The sequence below is a fragment of the Phyllostomus discolor genome, chromosome 4, assembly GCF_004126475.2.
Source record: "Phyllostomus discolor isolate MPI-MPIP mPhyDis1 chromosome 4, mPhyDis1.pri.v3, whole genome shotgun sequence".
In the NCBI taxonomy this organism is placed as follows: domain Eukaryota; kingdom Metazoa; phylum Chordata; class Mammalia; order Chiroptera; family Phyllostomidae; genus Phyllostomus; species Phyllostomus discolor.
In genome coordinates, this window is record NC_040906.2 from 130807043 (window position 1) to 130831365 (window position 24323).

Consider the following 24323-nt stretch of genomic DNA (forward strand, 5'->3'; position numbering starts at 1 on the left):
CAATTTGTCCTTATATACATATGCAATTGCAAAAGAATAGAAGATTCTCTGAAAGGTCTTGGTGTCCTCTCAGGGGATCCTCTGGCCACACTTTTTGAGAATTGCTAACTTAGATCTGGAATGTTTCTTGGAGTAGGTAACTTAACTCCTGAAGTAGGTTAGCTATCGAGATGGTTAATAAGGGGACTTTTATGCAGAGCTAGCAGATTCTGAGGCAAGGAGCTTAACTACTCCAACCTTCTCCACCATTCCTCAACATATAGCGAAGTGATTAAAAAGTACCTGGGGGAACGGATTTGCCTATCAGTATTATATTAACTATGAAACCTTAGTGCTTAATACAACCAAGAAAAAGAGACCATCTATTTGCCTCGCGCCTACCGTCCGCCCGCGAGGTGAAAGCTAGAATCCCGCGGGCGGTGCCCAGTCCTTTAGAAGCCTTGGAATGGCGCGGAAGCGCGGGGAAGCGCGGCCGCCCCGTGTCCCGCGGAGGCGCGGCGCGGCTGGGCTGGGCTCACAGCGCGCAGGCGCGGCGGCGGCCCGGAACGGTAAACAGTGGGGTCACGTGACGCAGGCTCCGCTTTTACCCCCGCGCCGCCGCTGCACGCCGATGGCTGTGGGGTCTCGCACCGCCGCAAAGTCCCCACGAGGCGGGCGGTCTTCGGGCTCTGGGCGGCGGCGGCTGCAACGAGGGCAAGGAGGGAGGCGCAGAAGCCAGGAAGGTGTTGTCAGCAGCAGCCGCTCGACCCGGTGAGGAAAAGAGGCTGTGGCAGCGACGCCGACGTCCTGCGCGTACCCCCTCTCCGCGGCACCCACCGGGCCCCCTCCTCCTCCTCCTCCAATTCGGCGGCGGCGGCGGCGGCGGCAGCAGTAGCGGCCATCATCTTCCTCTTGCTGCCAGTGGTAGCGCTCGTCTGGCGGAGCTGGGTGAGTTGCGGCTCTGGCCGCGGCCAGGGAGACGGGCAATCCTCCCCTCCCCCATCCCTTTCTACACGCGCGACGCCTCGGCTGCTCTCCCCGCCCCTCCCGCGGCGGACACTCCGTGCCTTTCTCCCGCGCGGCGGGGAAATCTTTCTGGCCTCTTGCGCAACGTCCTCGGCCTACCCGGGCCGCGCCTCTGCCGCCCGGGGCCGTTTGGACCGCGGGCTGGGGAGGGAGTCGCGGCGGCGAGGTCGCCAGGCGGAGGGTCGGGACCGAGGTGTTTTGTCCACTCCTGCTCCCGGGCCCTCGGGGGTGAGTGTGCCCCACCGCCCACCGCCGCCGCGCGGGCGCGCAGGCCCGGAGTCACGGCGGGTGCTACTGGGAAGGCCCGGCCTGCAGGCCCCCGACCCGGCCCTTCGGCCCTCTTTTCTCCCAGAGAGCCCCGGCATCGATCTTTGGGCCCTGGATCCAGGTAGCCGGGACTGGCCTTAGCGGTGAGGCTGAGTCCGGTTCTTACATCTGGAGATGGGGAGTTGGTGCTCCATCCATCCTCTTGCCGCGCGCTTTTGTGCCCAGGACCCAAACTGTCGACGCCTTTTGCTTAGGTTGAAAGGAGAAGCCTAGAACCTGGCTTTCTGATAATACGTGTAATTTACTGAACCACTCGTTGATGCGTGCGTGTTTGATAGTGCTAAATAACTTATCACCTGACACTGGGGGGGGGGCGGGTACTAGGGAGATGGGAAGGGAATGCTGGAACCGCGCACAGTCCGGTCCCCGACTCTCCCCCTGCAGCGTTCTGCCTGGTCCGGTGATCTTTTCCTATCTTCGGGTAGGAAATGCCATTTCCTAGACTTATGATTCGAGGTAATTGAAGTGTGATTTTGGGTGCTATTCAAGAATCATTCGCAGAATATGATCATGGATAGTGATTAATGTAAGTGGCAACAACGCTTTAATTTCTATCTAGCCCTAATTAATCTTCATTACGTGTAGAGATGCTTAATTTACAATTAAACACAGGTAATTGAGCGTTCCCCAGATAACATTACCATCTTATTTTAAGCTAAAAAATTATACAGTAAACTACTTAGGAAGTACTTAAGTAGCATATTGTTCTATTTGGTTACTATTTGGGGGGGGGGTTGAACTTGTCTTCCTTTTTTCCAAACTGGTTGTTTGAGATCTTCTAGAATTACCCCTCTGTTACTCATTCATTTCCTATCCTTTTTTGATTCTTGAATGAAGTGTTTGGTATTGTGAAAATGTTTGTGGTATGAAAGAGACCTGAGTCAAGGAACCAGGAAATCTTTGTAGCATTCTTTTATTTTTGAATTTGTATCTTTATTAAAGAGCAGGAAAGGCATGTGTAAAGATTGTTATTTGGAATAATAATTTTTAACATTTACTACTACTTAGACGTTAATTATTTTTTCTTCCCAGTTGTTTTGGTTACTGGCCATACGTTAATTTCCCTTCACCATCATTGTCATCACTATTACTCTTTTAACTACATACTCCATTTCCCCATGATAGTAACAGAATTTATGGGCGAACTTTTTAGAAGCTGTTATTGCTCTGTTAAAGCCACACACAGTAAAGTCGATTCCTTAGCAGCACAAAGTGGACCACTTAATAAGCATGCGGAATTACAACCTTAGATGTTGAGCTTTATTTCATAGCTATACTGGTGATTTGTCAAAAGATAATGAATTAGTGATAGGGCCAGTTTTCCCATTTGCATGCTTTATGGGTCCATTTGTTGAGGAGCATGAAAATGTAATTTTTTATACTGCTTTTGCACCCATTGGGAGGAAGTGAACTTCCTTATTTATCACACTGGATTAATTATGCATTCCATGCTGTTTGGATAGACCTCAGTTAACTACTAATCCAGTGATACACTCCTCTGAGGTATTCGGATACCTCAAATCTGTAAATGTAGTTCAAAAATAGCTTTAGTTAAAGTGTAAATTTCAGGATAGAAAAATTGAAAGGAAATTGTCTTTACATTATTTAAAACCATATTATTAAAATTAAAATTGTACTTAACATTGGAATCAGGAAAGGTTAATAATCTTTGCTTATGTAGCATCTTATTAGTAAAACGGTTATTGATTAAAGTTGGAAGGCAGCAAATGACAATTTAGATGAATGTAAAATAACCTTTGAATTTAGGTTTTACATAATATGGATTATACTTGGAAAAACTGGTGAATGTAAATTATGTATACACTTCTGTTTTGGGGGTACTAAAGTATAGGTAATGGTTACCCTAACATGGTTATATGGTGTTTGCCTTTTGGTACATTTTGCTTTCTCAAGTGCACTGTTTTGTCTTCAGGAAGATTTCTTGTGAAATTATTTTTATGTAATTTCTGTATGAAGATCTTTTCTATTTTGGAGGGATAATGAGTCTTATTGATTAGCATCTCAAATTTATGGATTACCCCACAACTACTTCACCACACAGTGTCCCAGAGTTCAGGGTTTTGGAATGTTGTTTTCTAAATACTTTCATTGATCCACATTTCAAGAATTCTGACAGTTGGCTGCTGGATTTCTTTTCTTGGGCTTTATTTATTTCTTATTTCTTCTTGGAGCCCCCGCATATTCCTGGATAATCTTTTCAAAAGCATAGATGTTTTATTTTTTTAACTACGAAATTGATTTGGCATACTGTTACACATTTATGAAACTGTTGCATTGAGAACAGTAAAAAAATATTCTTTTTTAAATTTTTGCCCTTTGATTACACAGGGAAAGGTATTGGGAGTATTGATTTGATTCAAAATGTTTGAGACCCAGGTGCTGTTTGTACTCAAGGAACATACTCTAGACTGAGAGACAAGAGTTAAACAAATGAGGTGTTAAGTTATGTTAAGAGCTAAAAGCTATTGAATGAGGAATTGCCAAATGTATAGATTGGACAATTCCATGTATTGTATATTTAATTTAGGTCATCTTTTAATGGTCAGGGGATTTAAATTTTTATGATTATTTGTATAATAAAGAGGGGATGAAGAGAAATAGTAAAGTAAAAACTTCAAAATATTTTGCAGAAATTTAAATCTCTTAGCACAGCCTAACTTTATTAGACAGTTTTACAAGCATAATAGATTGTACAGAAAGGCTAAACTTTATAGAGTTTTAATTCATTCATGATTGTGTGAGTTGGCCCCATGGAAACATTTCTAAAATTGTAGACTGTGAAAATAAGTTGCAAAGTTAGTAGTTGATAATTTGTAAAATATTCATACTCATTGAGGCTAGCTAGCCATTTTATTTTTTTATGTGTAGGGAGGGGCTAAATACATCCTAATTTATTTTGGAAGAAGGATATATCACTTTGTTTCCAGTATTTTTAAAGATTTTATTAATGCTGTATTAACATAAAAATATGTGTTATGCAAATAGAGTGCATAAAATAGCCGTAGTTTAAAAGTATAGACTTGTGAATCATATTGCCTGGTTTCTGATTTAGATATACTGGGTATATGACATTAGGCAAATTATGTAATTGTTGGATATCAGCTTGTTCATCTATAAAATAGAAATAATAATTACCTCACAGGATTGTTGTGAGGAACTAAAGAGATAATGCCTAAGGCCTGGCACATAGTACATGCTACACATACATCCTAGTTTAAACTGTTATTACCTAGGCCATAGTTTAAGTGATGTGCTACTTCCACTGTTTTCATGCTTAATCCAAACTGCTAATGCTTCCTATAATGTCAGTGGGATATGGCTGTAAACTTGGAAGTTAACTCTTCTAGTACTGTTGGTTAGTGTAATTCTGCTTTGGGGAATTTCAACTTGTACTTGATAGTTTTTTTTTTTTTTTTTAAGGTTCTTAGATCTGATTTGGTATTAGTAAGGCAGACACCTTGTATGACTTTGTAGAATTCTGTCATATCACATGACTTAATTATTTAGTGATTTTTCTTGCCTTTACACTGGAAGGGTAACCTATAATTCCTCTCATAACATTAAAATGACCTTTGTGTCAGAGTGGATTTGAGTCCCAGCTCTGTCACTTATTTACTCTGTAATATTGGGTGTAGCTAAAGCTATTTGCTAAGCTTTGGCTGCTTTCTTATAAATTGAGAGTGTAATAGTACCCGCCTAACTGTGTAGTTATGAAGATTTAAAAGTTTAGCGCAGTGCCTAGCACATAATAAACATTCAATGAATTTGACTTTATAAAGAGGTAACTTAGGGTAATGTTAAATGCATTGATTCTTGAATGAAATTCTGGGTTCAGATTTCATCTCTACCACTTAACTATCAAAATAATCTCTCTAATCCCAGTTTTGTGTGTGTGTGTGTATGTGTGTGTAATTGCAATTATAATATAGCATTGGTGTGAGGATTACCTATAATGTAGAGCAAAGTTTCTTAATCTAGGCACTATCTTTTTTGGCTGGTTAATTCTTTGTTGTGGGGCATTAGCATTGTAGTATACTTAATAGATGTCAGCATTTCCTTTCTAGTTGTAATGACCAAAAATGTCTCCATATATGGCCAAATGTTCTTTGGAGGCGCACAATCACCTCTGATTAAAAACTAATGTAAAGCATGTGGAACAGCTCCTGGCATGAAGTTAAAAACACATTACATTTTATGTTATCATTAGTTAGGATAGTAGTGCTTTTGTTTTTATTTTTCTTCTGCTGCTGCTACTGCTGCCTGTTAGAAATTTGTTCATTATAAGCATGTCTAATGAATTGATGGCTTAACTTAAACTGTGGTGTAGGTGCTGGAAGCACCAGGGCCTTTGCATTTCAGTTTTTGCCTGGATTATGGTTCTCTTAAGCATTGATCCCTTTATTTTAGGTTTTGGCTCACATGTTTCCCTATTAGCAGGTACTTCATTAACCTTCATAGACAGAATGCCCTCCTTATCACCCCCATCACTATTAATCTCTTTAGTTTATTCCCCTAGATTTTATAATCTCCTGATACATGTTTGTCTACCACCATACTCACACAACTGTAGAATACATGAGACAGCTTCCTAAAAGAATAACCTGTTAGGGCCTTTGATTGCTTTAGTGATTTAACTTTAGGTTTATAGGTACTTTTTTTTTTTAAGAGATAAAGTACATAGCTGTACTTTGGATATGTTTCTGAAAAGTTGAGCTGCTGAGTTTTAATTTACTCTTAAAGGGGATCTTTGTAGAAGTGTTTTTGTTGGTGCTTTTAAAATCTTTTTACATTCTATTCATACATGAAACACTTAGAAAACATTGTATGCTGGTTTCATGAGTGTAAACTAAATTTGGCTCAAGTATAATTCTCTGAGGGTTCAGATGAAACAACCACTTTAAAGTGGGAACGATCTCTGGACTCAGATTAAATTTTATTCCGATATTAGTACTGATACTTGAGTTTTTCTAAATGGTCCATTAGGATCAAACTTAGCCATTTGTAATTAGCACATGCTGTTCCCTTTGCCTGAGTGTCTTTTGGACCTTTAGGAGCCAGCTCACACATCACTTGCTTATTAGTTTTTCCTGGTCTCATGATTTTCACCTTCCTCTGTGATACTGTATCTGCAGTCCCACACAACATTTTCATATGTTGTTGTGATGTTTTACGTGTTTTGTTTTTGTGTCTATTCTCTGTTTTGGATCATCAGTTCCTTGAGTTTGAGACTAGGTTTTGTACCTATGATGCTTAATAAATACTTGAATGAATAATTTCGAATTAAGCAGATTGTCCAGTTTTCTGACTTAGATGGATATATTTTACTGTCTGTAAACATGAGGTGTGACTGTGAACCCAGAAGTGATTTTGGATTTTAGCATATATGTGTTGATTTGATTGGGTGCATACACATATTACTAATCACTTAAAATATACCCTACATAGCCCTGGCTGGGTAGGTAGCTAAGTTGGTTAAGAGTGTTGTCCTATTAACACCAAGATTGCAGGTTCGATTCCTACTCAGGGCACATTCAAGAATCAACCAATGAATGCATTAATAAGTGGAACAACAAATTGATGTTTCTTTCTCTTGTTTCCTCTCTCTAAATCAATAAAAAATACACCCTAGATAGACTAGTTATGTTTTAATTTTTAAATTTATAACCTCAGTCCTGGCTGATGTGGGTCAGTGGATTGAGTGCTGACATGCAAACCCAAAGGGTTGCTGGTTCGGTTCCCAGTCAGGGCTTGTGCCTGGGTTGCAGGCCAGATGCCCAGTAGGTGGTGCGTGAGAGGCAACCACACATGGATATTTATCTCCCTCTCTTTCTCCCTCCCTTCTCTTCTCTAAAAATAAATAAATAAAATCTTTAAAAATTTTTTACAAAATAAAGGGATGTAACCTGATTGTATCAGTCTTTCTCAATGTGTGACTCTGGAAGCCTTTTTTTCTGATATGCTTAATCCAGGAAAGCACACTTTATAAGTTATACTAGTCTTGGCAAAAAAATATCGGAAAGTTCGGTTCACCCATCTTGCTTACAGTATGCTTTACTGTTTTTCTTAATTGATCTTTAAAGACTAAATATTGTCTATTGTTAGGATTTAAAAATATGCCATAGGCTCTGAAGTTACTTTTTAGTAAAATAGTTTCGGGATTGCTCACTAATAGCAGTATTAGTGAAAAAAAAATTGCTCATCTATATAGCTATTTTGAATGGGTTGGTGTTCCTTACAGCTTTGTGATTTCAAGCTGTATGTTATTTCTGAATGTTCTGAATGTCCCTACCACTTGAAAGCACACACACACCATAGTTGGGGCAACAGAAAGGCTAACCTCAGGTGAAGTTTGTAGAATTTACCAGAAACACGATGTTATGGTAATGAGTGCATTTTCAGGAGTTGAGCATACCATTTTTAGATGAGTGTAACCCTTTTTTTCCTCCCTAGAGTTGGAATTGCCTTTTTGATTCTTATGAGAAAAAAGATTCCTAATTGGTTGCAGATCTGAAGAGGAGGTAGTTTTAGCCTGTTATGTATACTTTGGATTCAAGCACATTCAGCTGTACAAATTTATTGGTGGTTGTATTTATGTCATTTGTAAAGATTCAGTAAACTTTTTGTAGTTATTTTTAACTACCAAAAATTTATTATACTAAAATTTTCTTGGAACCTGAAAACACCAGGAGTGTTGGTGATGCATACAGTTTTAGGGAATTAAAACTTTTCCTGACTTTTCATCAGCATTGTAAGCTGTAATTTTCTGTTACTGTTATAATTTGAGAATGCATGTAAAATAAGCAGCAAGTCATCAAAGAGTTAACATTTTGTTATGTCAGTGCTTTCTTTCTACATATATATATATAGTAGAATTTGAGAAGAAATACATCCTTCTATTTAGAAGAGGATTAATTTTTGTAGGAGTGAGGTAATTTTCCTTTTTAAAAAAGGTAAAATTCAGTTACAATAAACTGCATCGATTTAAAATGAACAGATTGGTGAATATTGGTGGGTGTGTACACTTATGAAACTACTACCACAAGATTTAGGATAGTTTCATTTTAAGTTTCAAAGTATCTTTCTGTTCCTTTGCAGTCCATCCCTCTCTTATTCAAGGCCCCAGGCAAACACTGATTTGATGGACAATTATCAAAAATTGTTTTTAAAGAAGAGCCTTTAATGAGTCAGATGTAGTCAATTTCTAGCTCTTTAAGTCAGTGTGTAAATGTTGTGGCCATGGGCTGTGGAACCTAGAAACCTGTGTTTGAATCTTGGCTCTGTTTTGTGACTTTTGGGAAGATATTTAAATTATTTAAATGAGTTTTGTTCTTAAAACAATAGTTTACTAGTCTAATTGGGACTGAATTAGTTAAATGTAGGTAAAATGTTTAACAGCATATAATATGTACCCAGTAAATTGTAGAGTATCTTTGAACTTTCTCTTACCTCATTCTATAGGGAAAAGAAGTCAAGGACAGTTTGAGGAAATTTTGGTACATTTGGGGCTAACCAAAAAAAACTTGGAATTTTGCTTAATTAGCAGAATTGTCTAGCTAACTGAATATTACTAAATTTTTTGTTGACTCCCTTGCCCCCCCCAATACATCCCTTCAGTTTTCTCAATATTGAAAATAATTCAACTTTCTGTAATTGAGGCTCCTCTAAAGTACAAGATGACTTTGGCTGAGTGATACCTTGTATGTATTTTGGTGGATTCGAATATGAGATTAACTTGAAATCTGTATGGGCCCCATATAATTCACTAAAATAAATTTATGTCTCTGATATGTTGTTGTCTTGTCATTTATCTCATTTTATCTTAAAGGGGCTCCCCCCCATGTGTGTATGTGCACATCTGTGCTTGCGCGTGTGGAGTTTTGATTTACTGGGTTTAGTTAATACTTTCTTTCCACTTTTTTCCCCCTACTACCCCCACAAAAAACTCTCTATATTACCTTTCTTTAAATGCTTTGTAAATATAACAAGACTATTTTGCATTTTTAATATGTATGGGACTATAAATTATTTGATTTTGGCTCTTTTATATGGACTTATTGTAAAACCAATGTCTGATTTTTAATTTATGGGAAGATTATGGTTAAAAATATATGATTTTTATGGTTTAAGCCTTGTAGTTCTTTCAAATGTGTCAAATTAATGGAGTATATACATAGTATTCTCTTCCCCCTGAAAAATAATGAGTAAACATTTAATAGGATTTCTGGTAAAATGATATTCTACATGCATGATGAAGAAACATTATTTAGTAACAATTCATTCTACATGTCCAAATGTATATTGGAAAACAGTGAGGACTCTTTTTTTTAACAACTCAGAAATACCTAAGTGTGTTCTTAGACTCAAAACTATTAAAATAATTTGGTTTTAGGTGATTATCAGTTAGTAGCTTTATTTCTTATGGTATTTTTTTTGTCTTTCTATAGGGTTGAAAGACACACAGAAGTCTTCATGGATATAGTTGATACATTTAATCATTTAATTCCTACTGAACACTTAGATGATGCCCTATTTCTAGGATCCAACCTGGAGAATGAAGTCTGTGAGGATTTTAGTACAAGTCAAAATGTCTTAGAGGACTCGCTGAAGAACATGCTCAGCGATAAGGATCCTATGCTAGGATCTGCAAGTAACCAGTTCTGTTTGCCTGTTTTGGATAGCAATGATCCCAATTTCCAGATGCCTTGTTCAACAGGTAATTCTTACTTTTTTTTTTTTTTTTTTAGTCTGCAATTTAAAATAAAAAGACTTTTTAGCAGCTTTTTTTTTTCTTTTTGATGAGGGTAGTGAATTTAGGGTTCTTTCCTTTGAATTTAGATATTCTAGGCATCAATTAGAATTTAAACAGAATTTCCTTCCAGGGAGTGTGGAATTATTTTCGAAGATAGTATGATGAATATAGATAGGACAACCATATAATTAATTTATCATCCTAAGTGGGACACTTTTTGAGAAATACAGGGGGTGCTGTGAAAATTACATCATGACAACAGTTGTAATTGGGACTCGGCCTAGCAAATAGGGATTGCTTAACAAATTGGGACATCACTCTAGGCCTCTGGAGTCAAGGGGAACAGCTGAATTGACCATTCTTGTTGCCCCTTCCAGCTCTTCAAGTCTAATTATTATGTGCTCCTATTTCAGATCTTTGTGTTTTTACAGGTACCTCAAAACCAGAGAAAGAACTCTAGACTTGTGGTAGCCAACAGAGTAACTGCTAGCCACATATAACTTAAATTATTTGAAATGAGTCTGCTTCTAATTGAGGTGTGCTGTTAAATGTACATCAGAGTTTAAAGAGATTGGAAAAAAAGAATGTAAAATATTTCATCAGAAATTTTGGTAATGTTGATTGCATGTTGAGGTGGTATTTTGGATATTTTTGGTTAAATATAATGTTAATTTTACGTCTATTTATTTTTGTTTTTAAAGTGGCTTCTTACAAATTTAAAATTATTCCACATGTATGGGGCTTGTATTATATTTCTATTGGCTAGCACTGCTCTAGGATCTGCATGTAGTTGAAGTCAATGAAAGATTGAGGAAAGTAACTTTCTGTAGGTCTAAACTAATTCTTAGTCAGAAATTATTTCAGAGATATATTAGTATGTTCAAAATATGTAGATTTTATTTTATAGTGCAAAGGCAATATTACAACAAATTAGTGCAATTAACCTATCCTGTAAGCTAGAATTACATAAAGGAAAATCAGCTTTCCTTGGAAAAATGAGGCTTTCCCTCATTGTTCCCTAGAGTGTTTCACAGATTTAGGTTGTGTTGGTCCGTTTTTCAGTGACTGGACTTCTGCATTTCAGTCACCAGTGTATTTTTTAAATTTTTTTTTAGTATTTTTTACTTAATATTTTAGTATAAGAATACTTAGTTTGGATTAGGTGGCCTGCTTTCATCCATAAATTTGTAAGATAGCTCTGCCTGAAAACCAGAACACTTGGGCTAACTAGGAATCTTTTCATTATAACTCCTTAATACCAAATCTTTTGAATTGCTTGCTAATGGTGTATCTCTGAATTATATACATTGTGTTGTGTTATTGCATAGGCTTATGTTGTTTTTGTTGTATTCTAAATGTTGTAAAGCTGTAAAATTTTTGTTTTATGTATGCATTGTTTAAGTTTTTTACTTTGGTTCCTGTGTCAATACAGTGTATCTGATTATCTTTATTGTCAAGCACTTTTGACGATGTTTTGTTGTATGCACAAAATTTTGCAGTCCAAATTCAGTAAAAACATTTATTGAATACTTACATGCTTGTTACTGTGAATACAGTTACCCTCAAGGATTTTATACTGGGCCTGGAATTGACAAATGTATCATCCTGTTAAGACTTCTTTACTTACAAAATTCCAGCTCTTTAGTAGTAATACTGGCATTCCTATATTCAATTCCTCTTCTTTCATCCTTTTATTTTTTTAATTAAGTTTCATTGATATGAAAAAAGTTTCTTTAGTTTTGGTGACCATTTTCTTTGGCTAACAGAAGGTTTTGAATATCTTTATTGAGATTTGTAAACCTTTTTAGAGGTATACTTAATATCTGTTTATGATTTTATTATAAACTTTAACTTTTATTTAAGATTTTAAGTAGAATTATGTTTTTTAATCTTAAATTTGTTTGCTACAGTTATTTATCTTAGTTCTGAAGCAGAACTATTTGTATTGGTATATGTATAATACATGTTTTTAAGATATGTAAGGGAATATGGGAGGAACTTAAAATAATAAAGCTCTTCTGTCTAGGATTGTTTAGATTTCATTGTGCCATCAGTCAGGGGATTTGTCTTTATTGCTTCAAAATTTCTATTGCTCTTTGGGATAAAAGGCCTATATATTTTTTTTCTTATGATAGCAAAGTGAAAATCATTAAAATTTTTTTCTTTTAAATTTTGTTTTGAAATAATTTTAGGATTAAGAGAGTTGTAAAGAAATTTCATTATAAAGTATTTACTGAAAACCGTATGTGGGCAACTTTTAAACTTTCAGATAGTCAGAAACTACTTCAGTTTTTGCTATAAAGATGACATAGTTCTTACCCAGATACTTGTACCTGCTCTATAGGTTTTTATTGATTGTCTTGACTGAAGCTTATCAGGGAAATGAACTTATCAGTATTCCTCAGGCCAATGAAAGCTAAAGATTATGGATATTTTGTAACATTGGTTTTGATAGTGCTAAAATTAGCACACAAAACTACTGTGTCTTGTTCTGCTATGCTAAACCAGGTTGGTTTGCTGTTAAAGACCAATGTTTTGGTTGACATAGTTGAGTGGCTTGCATTATACTTCAGTTGTCTCCAAAAATCATAGAAAGAAGTTTAAAGTTAAAAATAGGAAAGAAAAATGGGAGATTACTTCTAGTACTTGTCAGATGCACAAAAGTTGGGATACCAGTTATTTCATTTTGAGAGATAAACAGTTGATTTCTCATCCTCTTTTTGAATTCCTTCTCAATTCTGTGAAGTGTTTCTTTGACTGCAGTGTTTGCATATGGTTTTTAGATTTGCCCAGTAATACAATTTTTTAAACTCCAGCAAGTGAGGGAAATTATTATGTGTGGGAGAAATGTTTGCTTTTGATGATTAAATCAACTATTGGTGCGCTTCAAAAATCCTGTTGTTATCCTTAAAATGAAAATTATATTTTCCCAAGTATTAGGTTCCAAATACCAAATATATTGTTTATATATACCACTTGCAGAATGTATTCAAAGTCATTGAAATGGTGTTTGAGAAACTGGTATTACAGTGTCATGAAGAAATGTTTATCTCTCATTTTACAAACAAATGTCTTTCCTTTTTACGTAGACAGCTATGGTTCATAAATGTAAAACAAGCTTTAACATTTGTGATCCTTTTTCCTTTTATGGTGTATTGAAAAGAAATGTCCAATGGCTATAATTTGATTTATTTCTCTAAGACCAGGAAGAAAAACACACTGTAGATACAAGGGTATTCAGAGCAGCTTTTCGTTCAAAAGCACTTTTAGGTATTACATCTCTCAGTAAAAACAAGATGTCCTTTTCAGGCTATGTCATGGCATACAAAAATCATCACTCACTTAAAAAACAAAAGCCCTCCTGCAGCATGGTTTTTGGAGATTAAACACATCAAAAAGTCATTGAATTCTTACTAGTATCTTGTATATTTGCTGAATATTAACTTGTACTGTGTACTTGTGTTTTTTCAACTGTAGAGAAAAACTGCCAGCATGCTTATGTAACAGTTACTTTCCTATCATGAATGATGTTGATAATACGTGGCATCAGGTAGTGTTATTTACTGTATTTTGCTGTGTATAATGTGCTCCCATGTGTAATGCGCATCCACATTTTGGGCCCAAATTTTCAGGAAAAAATCTTGTTTTAATTTTTTAATCCAGTTATTTAGATACTTTTTTTGTATTATAAAGGAATTTTAGCATTTATTTTTGAACATATTATGGTACAAGAAATTTTATGTAACATAATTACAGAACATAAGAACAGATACAAGATATTTCAGATACTACCCATGTATAATGCACATCATTATTCCCTTGAAAATATGGGCAAGAAAGTGTACATTGTACACAGCACAAATATGGTAATAAGGATTTTAGCTTGTGCTGCTTCCTTTTATGCAAAGTATTGTAATAACATGTTACAAGCTTCTCAGTAATAGTGTGATTTGGTTGCTTCATTGGCACACAAGTTTTTAATGTTTAATCATAGCGCTGTAGTTTGGGGCTTCATCATTAGAGGCAGATTTCATATCTAATATTGGAAAAATTATATTGTACTTGTTCTGGAGAAATGATTAGTGTCCTAGTATGTCACCAAGATTTGTTTAAAAGGTATTTATAAGTTTTTATGGCTTCATGCTTCTTTTGGACATTTCCAGTCAGATAGTACATTGACCTAACCACAGAGGACCTCTGGCCCAATAAAATTCATGTTTTCAGATACTAATAATTATTCTTATTTGTACTTTATTTGTGGGGGAAGCAAACTCTGTGCACATTAATTACACATGTGGATCCAACTGTACGTGTAAATGCATTCCATATGTGCATTGCAGTATTTTTTCACTATGTTTATTATTCTGAGTGACAGTATTTGTCATTTTCTTTTTAACTGCTGTGCTTCAGTGAACCTTGTGTCACTATATTTTTGAGAATTGCATTTGAACAAGGAAATACAAATTTAATACATATAAAATAGTCATGCAAATGGATGAAAATATATTGGTTAAGACAAAGTTTATACTCTTAATTGAATGCTAGAGAAGAGTAACTGATTAGCCTTTGAAAAACATGCATAGCCTTTCAGAATAAAACTTCATTTCTATAAGGTTGATTATGAATATTAAATAATTATTGAGTTATACTTGAAGGGATTTATTTTTCTGAAAGTGGGATATGTTTAGAAGGAAGTAAACAGAAGAAAGGCAAATGCCTTGTAGATTTAGAGATGTAACATTCAGAGACAAGAAGATGCTAGAAAGTAGAAAGGGTAGACAGTGTAGTTTTTGAACTGTAAGATGCACTTTCCCGAAATATGGGAGAAATAATGGTCATTAATGCTGCTGTTGAGTTCTGTTTACATTTACATTGGTGAAATACATTATTTATGTTATTAAATATTTTATCATTTTTTTGCTTCAAATTTTTTCCCCCTAGTTTCCTCTAAAAGCTAGGTGAGTCTTATGGTCCAACAAATACGGTGATAGCAACCAGAGTTGCTTGAAAGTTTGTCACATTGATAAAAGATTTGAGTTTTTGTCCATTGAAAAACTCAAATCAAGTTAGATTCAGTATGTAGCAATGAGAAAGAGACAAAGTTTGGTTGCCTAAAAGGAACTTGGGTCTCCTCAAAATAGAATAATAGGTTCCTTGGGAATATGGGGTTTTCTTTTTGCTGGATATGATCCCTTAGCTGGGTTGTTTCCTTGGGGATTTAGGTATCAGATATGCATACCTCATTTTATTGTGATGCACAGGTGTTGTGTGGCTTTTTTTTTTTTTTAACGTAAGGCAAAACCCTCCACCAAGCAAATAGATTACAACTCGCTTTATTGCAATACTTTTATTACAGTGGTCGGAATTAAACCCTGCTGTATCTCTGGGGCGTGCCTGTAGTTGTTTCTACTGAATGACCTTTTATGATCTGTTCTAACAAAAGTGTTTCTGCTATTTACACTTTATTAAAAATTAGACTATGTTTACTTTAATCTTAAATCCTGTTTGCAGGTTTGGTATATTCCATTGCTTCTTTAAATTGTTTGAAGTACAACTGAAAGCACATGATGAAGTGAAGTAAGCAGCTTTTATTGCTCTTAATTCACTGTTTCTTGTCATATTATTTCTTATGCTTTCTCTATGTTCAATTCAGACATTTTTAATAGATTATTCAAACAGGTTATTATTCATTAATCATTGCTGCAAGTCATCCTTTATGCCAGAATAACAGCAGTGAACTGAGATACATAAGCACTTTAACATAAACACTAAAATACTACTTTCTAAATATAGAAAATCCCAAGGTAGAAAATAATTTTCTTTTTGATTTTTTTCTGTGAGGATGCCAATAAGTCTAGTTATTTAATATACACTTATCAGGACAGTTAGTATGCCTTGGGCCTCCTGTGTCCCCAAACTTTCCTGTTTGGTATGCCAAGAATGCAAGGGCCTGGCCACTCCTTAACTGGGCTATTTTTTAGGGTCATGTTTGCAGGAAGCAGCCTTGAATAAGGAGCTAACATTTGCTCCTTCCCCTCTACCTCTTACACCAGAGAAAGAGCAGTCTTGCTTACTCATAAAGCAATAAGTTCCCCACACTGTTTCTCTCCTGTATTTCAACTCACCATGGGTGTAGGCATCTGTCTAGGTCCACCCACCTTGCCCCCCTGTGCAGCTCAGGGGTGGGGAGGCAAAGGGTACTGAACATAATATGATCATGCTGCTTGCTGTACCATGATGACAGAATTCTTTGTCTCTAATCTCATAGTCTCATGTCTTCTGTCTACACTATGAATTGATAATAGGCTAGTTGGCAAGTAGGGTAAAATCCTACCCATCACATTTCTTGACAGGAGTGTGTTAAAGTTCAGAAATGATTAATGGGCATTTTATTTACCAAAGCACTTTAATTATTAAAGATAAAGAATATTTTAAACTAACTCTATGAAGGCAGGGGTTGCTTTGTATGTTGTTTACTAGAATAGTTTTTAGTCTGGCACATAGTAGGTGTTCACTAAATTTTAACTAGAGGAAAAACACAAAGGAAAAAAGTGGGGCCAAGTAGTGAGACCAGAAGTTAAGATAGTAAATAACTTGCTGCAGTTGGGGAACAGTTTTGGCTTTCAAGATTTCTAGCAGCCATTGTGTAAGAGAACAACATTCCATGGTGAAAAATTAGTGTCCTTGAAGTAAAAACGAACTCAGTGTCCAGGAAAAGGAAAACTATTTCTGACACTGAAACTAGAGAGAAATTTCATATATAGTTTTACCATGATATGTGATATAATAAAGGAAAATCCTTAACATGCTTTCAGTGGACATAGGGCTTTTTCTTATAATATCCCTCAGTATGTATTGCAGTACACAGGGTATTATAGGGACTAATATAATGGTTTGGCCCAATGACAGGTTAGATTTTAACTTATCTTTCAAACAACTTTCTTGGATACCATTTCTTATACCAGATTTTTAAATGTATTGATGTAAGTGAGAGTTATGTAACACTGAGAATTGCTGGGAATGCAATGACCACCCCCCCAACCATTCAGCTAAGTGCATGGATATAAACTTTATAAATAAATAGGGTTATGTAGATTTAAAGGTTATGATTGGGGCATTTGTTTGACTAGGAGGCTATTCTGCCTATCCTGAGAGAAGGACAGAGCCAGATTTTCGTAGGAAGACAATTGTAGAGCCCCCTTTCTCCTCTAAGTGGACAGGAGAAGCCTCATAATCACATACATAAAGGAAGATAATTTTGATATAGATAACTTTTGTTTTATAGACCACATTTAAAGTGGCAGCTTGTTCAGTAAAATTCATAGATTTTAGTCTCTAGTTCCAGTTGATTATTCTTGGCTGTTTTCTTCCAGCCGTGGCGGGATTGTACCATCTCTTGTTTCCACTTTCACCATAATCATTGCCTGGATTCCTTTGAAACTGTTTAGGTCTGGACTTTCTACTTCTACCTCTTGTGCTTTTTCTTTATTCCGTAATTGTCTTAGTTGGAGAATGTTCTGAGAAGATTTCTGAACTGGAGCTACTGGTGTTGGTATTGCACTCTGCTGTCTGTTTGTCCCTAAAGTGTCACCTTTTCCTAATTATGATCTCCTTTTATTCTAGACTTTATGTCTTTAAGTGCATTTTTTAAAAAATTTAATCTTTATGGTACTTTTTTTCCATTACCATTTATTTAGTCTCCTTATATACCCCTCCCCCCAGCAATCACCACACTGTTGTCCATGTCCATGAGTCCTTTTTCCATTTTGTTCCATCCCTCTACCCACAAACCTTCCCTACTTCTTAGCTGTCATCCAGCTCTCTGTGAGTGTTTCCATTTTCCTTGTTAGTTCAATTTCATTAGATTCCACATGAGAGTGAAACCATAAGATGTTTGTCTTTCTCTGACTGGCTTATTTCACCTAGCATAAGGTTCTCCAGGTCCATCCATACTGTCACAAAGAGTGAAATTTTCTTTTTTCTTTCTTTCTTTTTTTTGTCCAAGTAGATTTCCATTTTGTAAGTGTCTTGTAATTGTTTTACTGAGTTGTCTACTGATGGACACTTGGGCTGCTTCCATATCTTGGCGATTGGAAATAAAGCTGCACTGAACATAGGGAGTGCTTATGTTCTTTCGGATTAATGTTTTGGGTTCCTTTGGATATAGTCTCAGAAGTGGGATTGCTGAGTTAGAAGGAAGATCCATTTTTAATTTTTGAGGTATCTCCATACAGCTTTCCACAGTGGCTGCACCAATTTGCATTTCCATCGACACTGTAAAAGGGTTCCCCTTTTTCCACATCCTTGCTAGCATTTGTTGTTTGTTGATTTATTGATGATAGCCATTCTGACAGGTGTGAGGTTTTAACTTGCGTTTCTCTTGATTAGGGACGTTGAGCATCTCTTCATATGTCTGTTGGCTATCTTTATGTCTTCTTTGGAGAAGTGTCTATTCAGGTTCTTTGCCCATTTTTTAATTGGGTTTTTTTTGACGTTGAGTTTTAAAAGTTCTTTATACATTTTGGATATTAAGTTGTTATCAGATATTCTACATCTAGCAGTAAGGTAAATTGAAAAGTACAGTCTTTATTTTGGATGGATGATCATGTGCCCAGTTGAGAAACAGGAATTCAGTGAATGAGGAAGGATGGCAGAATGGGTATCGGGCAACAGCTAACAGCAATCTCAAGCATAGCTTCTGTAGTTTACCCTGAGGAAGGTAAGATCAGGACCTTTTACTTGTAAGTTGACCCCAGCTCACAGGTCACCCTGTGGTTTGAATAGTTGGTTTGTTTTCAGTGCTGATTCTGTTTCATTTGTCAAAGACTTTTCTACACTGTATGTTTTTTTTTTACCCCTAACTAATGGAACTTGGCTTGGGTCTCATCTTGTATATTCAGATCTCTATCAGTTGTGATCATCTACTTACATCAAAAATTTTAGAGGGAGATGAGATTCTTGTATTACCGTGAAGGGGTAGGTGTCAGAATTACTGTATGTGTATCTGAGACTTCATTTCATTAAGGTCATGGTATTCAAACTTTTTTGATTATACATGTTTATCAGTAAGACCTTTTTGAATCCTTATCAGTACTTGTAAGTTTTTCTAAATACTTGTATTAACTTTGCTAATGTTAATGTCTATTGTAACATAGTAGGTATTTTTAAATGATCTGTAGAAAACATAAGTGACATTTATACTTTAAAAATTATTAAAATTATCAGTTGTACAAGAACTTTTTTGGAGTGCAGTATTATTGAACATACTTACTTTTGAAAATTTCTTCTTGTCATTCTGATACAATCTTTTATATATCTGGTTCTAAGTTGAATTTGATACTTGATTTTAATGACTGTTGTGTATGATAAAGATAACCCAAGAAAGATACATGGCATTCAAATGGAAGAAATTCACTGTAGGCTTTACTAACAAGTTACGATCCTAGTTTTTTTGTTCCTGTCAGGTACGTAATAGCCTGTTGTTTACAGATAAATTGGCACATATCTGCCTCCTTCATTGTGTCTGTTGTTCTTTTAAACTAATAGGAAGTTGTTACATTTGAAAATATTTACCATTTGAGCTCAAAACTCACTGAATCTTTATATTTGGAAAATTTTTAGAGTGTCCAGTAAGAGTTTTCTATAGGTGTCACATTTCATTTTTAGTCACAAATCACAGAATGATAGAAACATTTCCAAACATCAGTTTTCTTAGCCCAAATTTATTTTAGAAAAGCAGTTATTTTCTTACTCATTACTAAAATGTCACCTTTATGTGGAAGGGACAGATTAGGGTGCTTATTTATTTTTTTTAAAGATTTTATTTACCCATTTTTAGAGAGGGAAGGGAGGGAGAAAGAGAGAGAGAGAGAGAGAGAGAGAGAGAGAAACATCAATATGCGGTTTCTGGGGGTCATGGCCTGCAACCCAGGCATGTGCCCTGATTGGGAATCGAACCTGCGACACCCCGGCTCGCAGCCCGCGCTCAATCCACTGAGCTACGCCAGCCAGGGCAGGGTGCTTATTTTTCATTGTAACATATCATAGCTGTTTATAAGGACAGCGCTTCATTCATAAAACTCTTTGTGTTATTTAAAAAATGTATAACTCACCCTTAAGTATAACAATTAAGATCTTTTCTGTGAATTAATAGAGAACCTCTCTGTGGTGTAAAGGTTTTCATAGTTATTTCCCATTTCATTAAAATGACTGTAAACCTCTACTCTTTGTAAAGCTTTCTTTTTAATATAAAAAGAACTCTATGACGACATCCTGTAACAGTGCAAAATATTGAAGGCAAACAAAAGTAATAAAGGTGTTGACTCCTTCTTCCTATGGAATTCTCAGTCTTCTCAACATTGATTCATGATAAATTGTGACTGGAATTTTATCTAAAGGAGTATCCAACAAGGATACTAATGTCACTCTTGATTTCATATGGGTAAAGTTAAATTTTTTTGTTTTTTTTTGTTCACATAATAGTTAATATACAAAATAATGCTTTCTTCCTGGACACAGATTGATGTGTGCATTCCTTTAGTTATGTACACCTCTTTAGGAGGACCTCGTGCTTAGTTAATACTTAAAGTCTAATGAAAGATGCTATATAAGAATATCTGTTGAAATGGTATTTTATTTAGAGGTAGTGCCTTTTCAAACATATACTGACTATATTTTCATATTTTTCCTTGATGAGTTTTGCTAAATACACAAATTTTGACTTTTAAAGCTTTTTAAAATTGGAACTCCTAATAAATGTGAATGTTTGTAACTCATTGTTTGTGCTAACATCATCTTTGACTTCATCTTATTAGTTCTTACTCATATTTTTCCTTTGCTTTTTCTTGTTGAATTATTACCTTGTGTATCATTTTAAAGGTCATTTTAAATGTGTTTTCGAACAAAGTAGATTGTAAGTTACATGCTATTTAGATACCTGATTAAGGTTATATTTTACCTTGACCATTTCTTTTTTCCTAAGCTTTAAAAAATATGTTTATTGAGTTTGGAGATAAAAAGGGAGAGAGAGAGGGAAACATCTATGTGAGAGAGAAAAACTGATCAGTTGCCACCCATATGTGCTCCAACTGGGGATTGAACCTTCAGTGTAGGTATGTGTCCTGGCCGGGATCCCATTGAACCCACAAACCTTTTGTGTGGGGATGATGCTCCAACCAACTGAGCCACACTGGCCAGGGCTTTTTTCCTAAAAATTTAATTTTATATTTTGAAAATTTAAAACATACTGAAAAAATAGTATAATATACACACATTTATCTATTACCAAGATTCAGCTATTAATGTTTTGCTGTATTTGCTGCATCCATTTTTCAATTTGCCAGTTTATTCATCCAATTTTTTCATCCAATTCTTCCATCTAATTACATTTCATCATGCATCTCAAAAAAGGATTTCTACATATGAAATCATAACCACACCTAAAAAATAAATAATCCTCTAAAACTTAATATTATGTTCATATTCAAATTTGCCATTTGTTCCCAGAATACTATTTTTATTTGGTTTGTTCAAGATACAATGAAGAACCTAGTATTTAATTATATTCCTGAAGATGCCCACACTCTTTTGCAGTGTTACTGATGTTTTGAAGTGGTAAGATCAAGTATCCCTTAGGAATCTCTCATGTTTTGGGGTTTTTAAATTTTTTTTAAATTTATTTTTATTTTTTAGAGAGAGGGTAAGGGAGGGAGAAGGGGAGAGAAAGAAACATTGATGTGAGAGAGATATTGATTGGTTGTCTCTTGTACACGTGACCTGACCCAGGGACCAAACCCACAACCCAGGCATGTGCCCTCACCATGAATTGAACTGACGACCTTTTGCTGGATGATGCCCAACCAACTGAACCACACTGGTCAGGGCCCAAGTTTTGGATTTTTAGTATTGTTTCTTTGTGATGTCATTTGGCTTCTACTTTTATATTCCATTTGTTTCCTACACATTGGGAACTAGGTTTAAAAACTTGATTAGATTCAGGTTAAACATATATTTGCCAGAAATCTTCATCAGTGATGCTGTACAGTTAATATTATATCACATTAGAAGTCTTACAGTGTTTGGTTTTGATGTTAAATTCTATTACAGGGTTAAGGTGGCAACAGCCAAAGCTCTTCTTCCTAAATACTTGAAATATCACCTGGTCTGGAGGGGCATATGCTTTTGGCAACATGAAAATATAGTTCCTCTTTATTCTTTACTACAGTGGTTTTATACATTCATTGATAATACTGGTGGAATCAGTTGTAGCAAAGTGATGATTTTCTGTCTTTTCTCTTATGTTTAATTGTTGGCATTCTTCTGGTAAAGAAACATTTTTCCCTCATTACCTGGTTACTCTGGGGTATAGTGCCTACTGAAGAGTAAGATTAGAGAGAAAGGACTGACATTTTGTTAACCAATTTTCAAAGTAAGGAGTTGGTGAAGTGATCACATTCAGTGCCTAGAGGTGGCAAATTATGTTTTTTGGCTCTTTCTTTTTAGGTTGCCATAATGGGTTCATGGATTTTAAAATACACTGAGTCCTCACTTAATGTCACTGATAGGTTCTGAGACTTTAAGAGAAATAAATGATGTGTAAGGAAATCAGTTTTACCACAGGCTGATGGATACAAGAGTTAAGTTTGTAAGTGTTTTATAACAAAGTGCCATTGAACTTTGTCTTCAAAGACCTGCTGTAAAATGTCTTTGGACTTACTAGTGTATCTTTCTTAAACACCTAGTATATTCCATCCATCTAATTGATAGGCCAGGAAATTGAGATTATTCGAAATGCATGAAATAAAAGTGAGGGGGTGGATGCTTATGAAGGTGTGTTAATGTAATACATGAACAGAAAATAAGTCTTACTAGTTTTTCTCTGAGGGCTGCTGTTCATTTTCCTTAGGAAGGGCTCTAGAATTAGAGTCTTAAATGAACCTGGTGAGGGATTACCCAGTCCAAAATGCTCATAAGAGCCCACAGAGACTTACATTGAAGATAAAAAAGTATTTACTGACTTCTAAACCTGAATAATGGAATGAAACAAGATATATTTACTATATTTAGTAAAATACATATATTACTATATATAGTAAATATATTTTTAATAAATATATATAGTAATTATATATAGTAAATATAAGTATATATATTTACTATATATATACACAGTTGCTTCAAAACTAAATACATAGAGTATTAATTCACTTCTTACTCATTCAATTAGGAACCTTACCTAGGTATATTTAAGTTTATCAGTTATATTTAGGTTTATCAGAATTCTCTTGTGTTCCAAGTTCTAATAATTCTTACGGTCTAAATTTATTCCTGAGTTGACACTTTTTTTTTCTATCAAGGTTATATCTTTTTTTAAAATTTCACCTTTATTGAGGGATAATTGGCATATAAGATTGTTAAGATAAAGTATATATTATAGTTATTTGATTACATATGCATTATAAAAGGATTCCCCCATCTATTTAGTTAATATACTCATCACCTCACATACTTATATTTTTTTATATGTGTGAGAACATTTTAAGTTCTATTCTAGCTTTCTCAGTTGTACATTATTGTGGTATTTACATTAGTCAGCATGCTTTATATTATATTCTCAGACCTTATTTATCATATACCGAAAGTTTGTACCCTTTTATCAGCCTTACCCTCACTCTTATTTTCTTTCACCCTGTGCCCCCCACCCCATCCCTGGCAATCACTTTTTTTATCCTTTGTTTCTTTAAGTTTGACTTTTTCTTTTTTTAGATTGCACATAAAAGTGATACCAGGCAGTGCTTATCTTTTCTGTTTGTCTTATCTTACTTAGTAGCATAATGCCCTCAAGGTCTATCCCTATTTTCCTAAATGTCAGGCTTTACTTTTTCCTCATGGCTGAATAATATTTCATTGTGTGTGTATGTGTATCCCTTCATCTGTTGATGGACACTTGAGTTGTTGACATATCTTTGCTATTGTGAACAATACTGCAGTGAACATGGCAATGTAGATATCTCTCCAGTATCCTCTTTGCATTTACTTTGGGTTTATATACCCAGATGTGGGATTATAGCTAGATCTGTGGCAGTTCCATTTTTTAATGGAACTTTCATACTGTTTGAGGGACTTTCATACTGTTTTCAACAGTGGCTGCACCAATCTGCATTATTACCAATAGCACAAGGGTTTATTTTTCTCCACATCCTAACACTTACTAATTCTTTCC

At 35.5% G+C, this 24323-nt stretch overlaps 1 protein-coding gene across 6 annotated transcripts in view; it reads left to right on the plus strand.

Moving 5' to 3' along the window:
* Positions 1 to 569: 569 nt before the first annotated feature.
* PHF3 (PHD finger protein 3) overlaps positions 570 to 24323 on the plus strand; it is a 76038-nt gene continuing 52284 nt past the window's right edge. Inside the window, exons 1-2 of one of the 6 annotated variants that reach the window (XM_036024303.1) lie at positions 570 to 927; positions 9798 to 10066. In XM_036024303.1, coding sequence (XP_035880196.1) covers positions 9823 to 10066 — 244 coding nt within the window. In that variant the 5' untranslated portion in view covers positions 570 to 927; positions 9798 to 9822. Of the gene's footprint in view, positions 928 to 1336; positions 1859 to 9797; positions 10067 to 15657; positions 15680 to 24323 lie in introns of those variants that run through there. The other 5 variants (XM_036024304.1, XM_036024302.1, XM_028509040.2 and 2 more) reach the window with 5 other exon arrangements.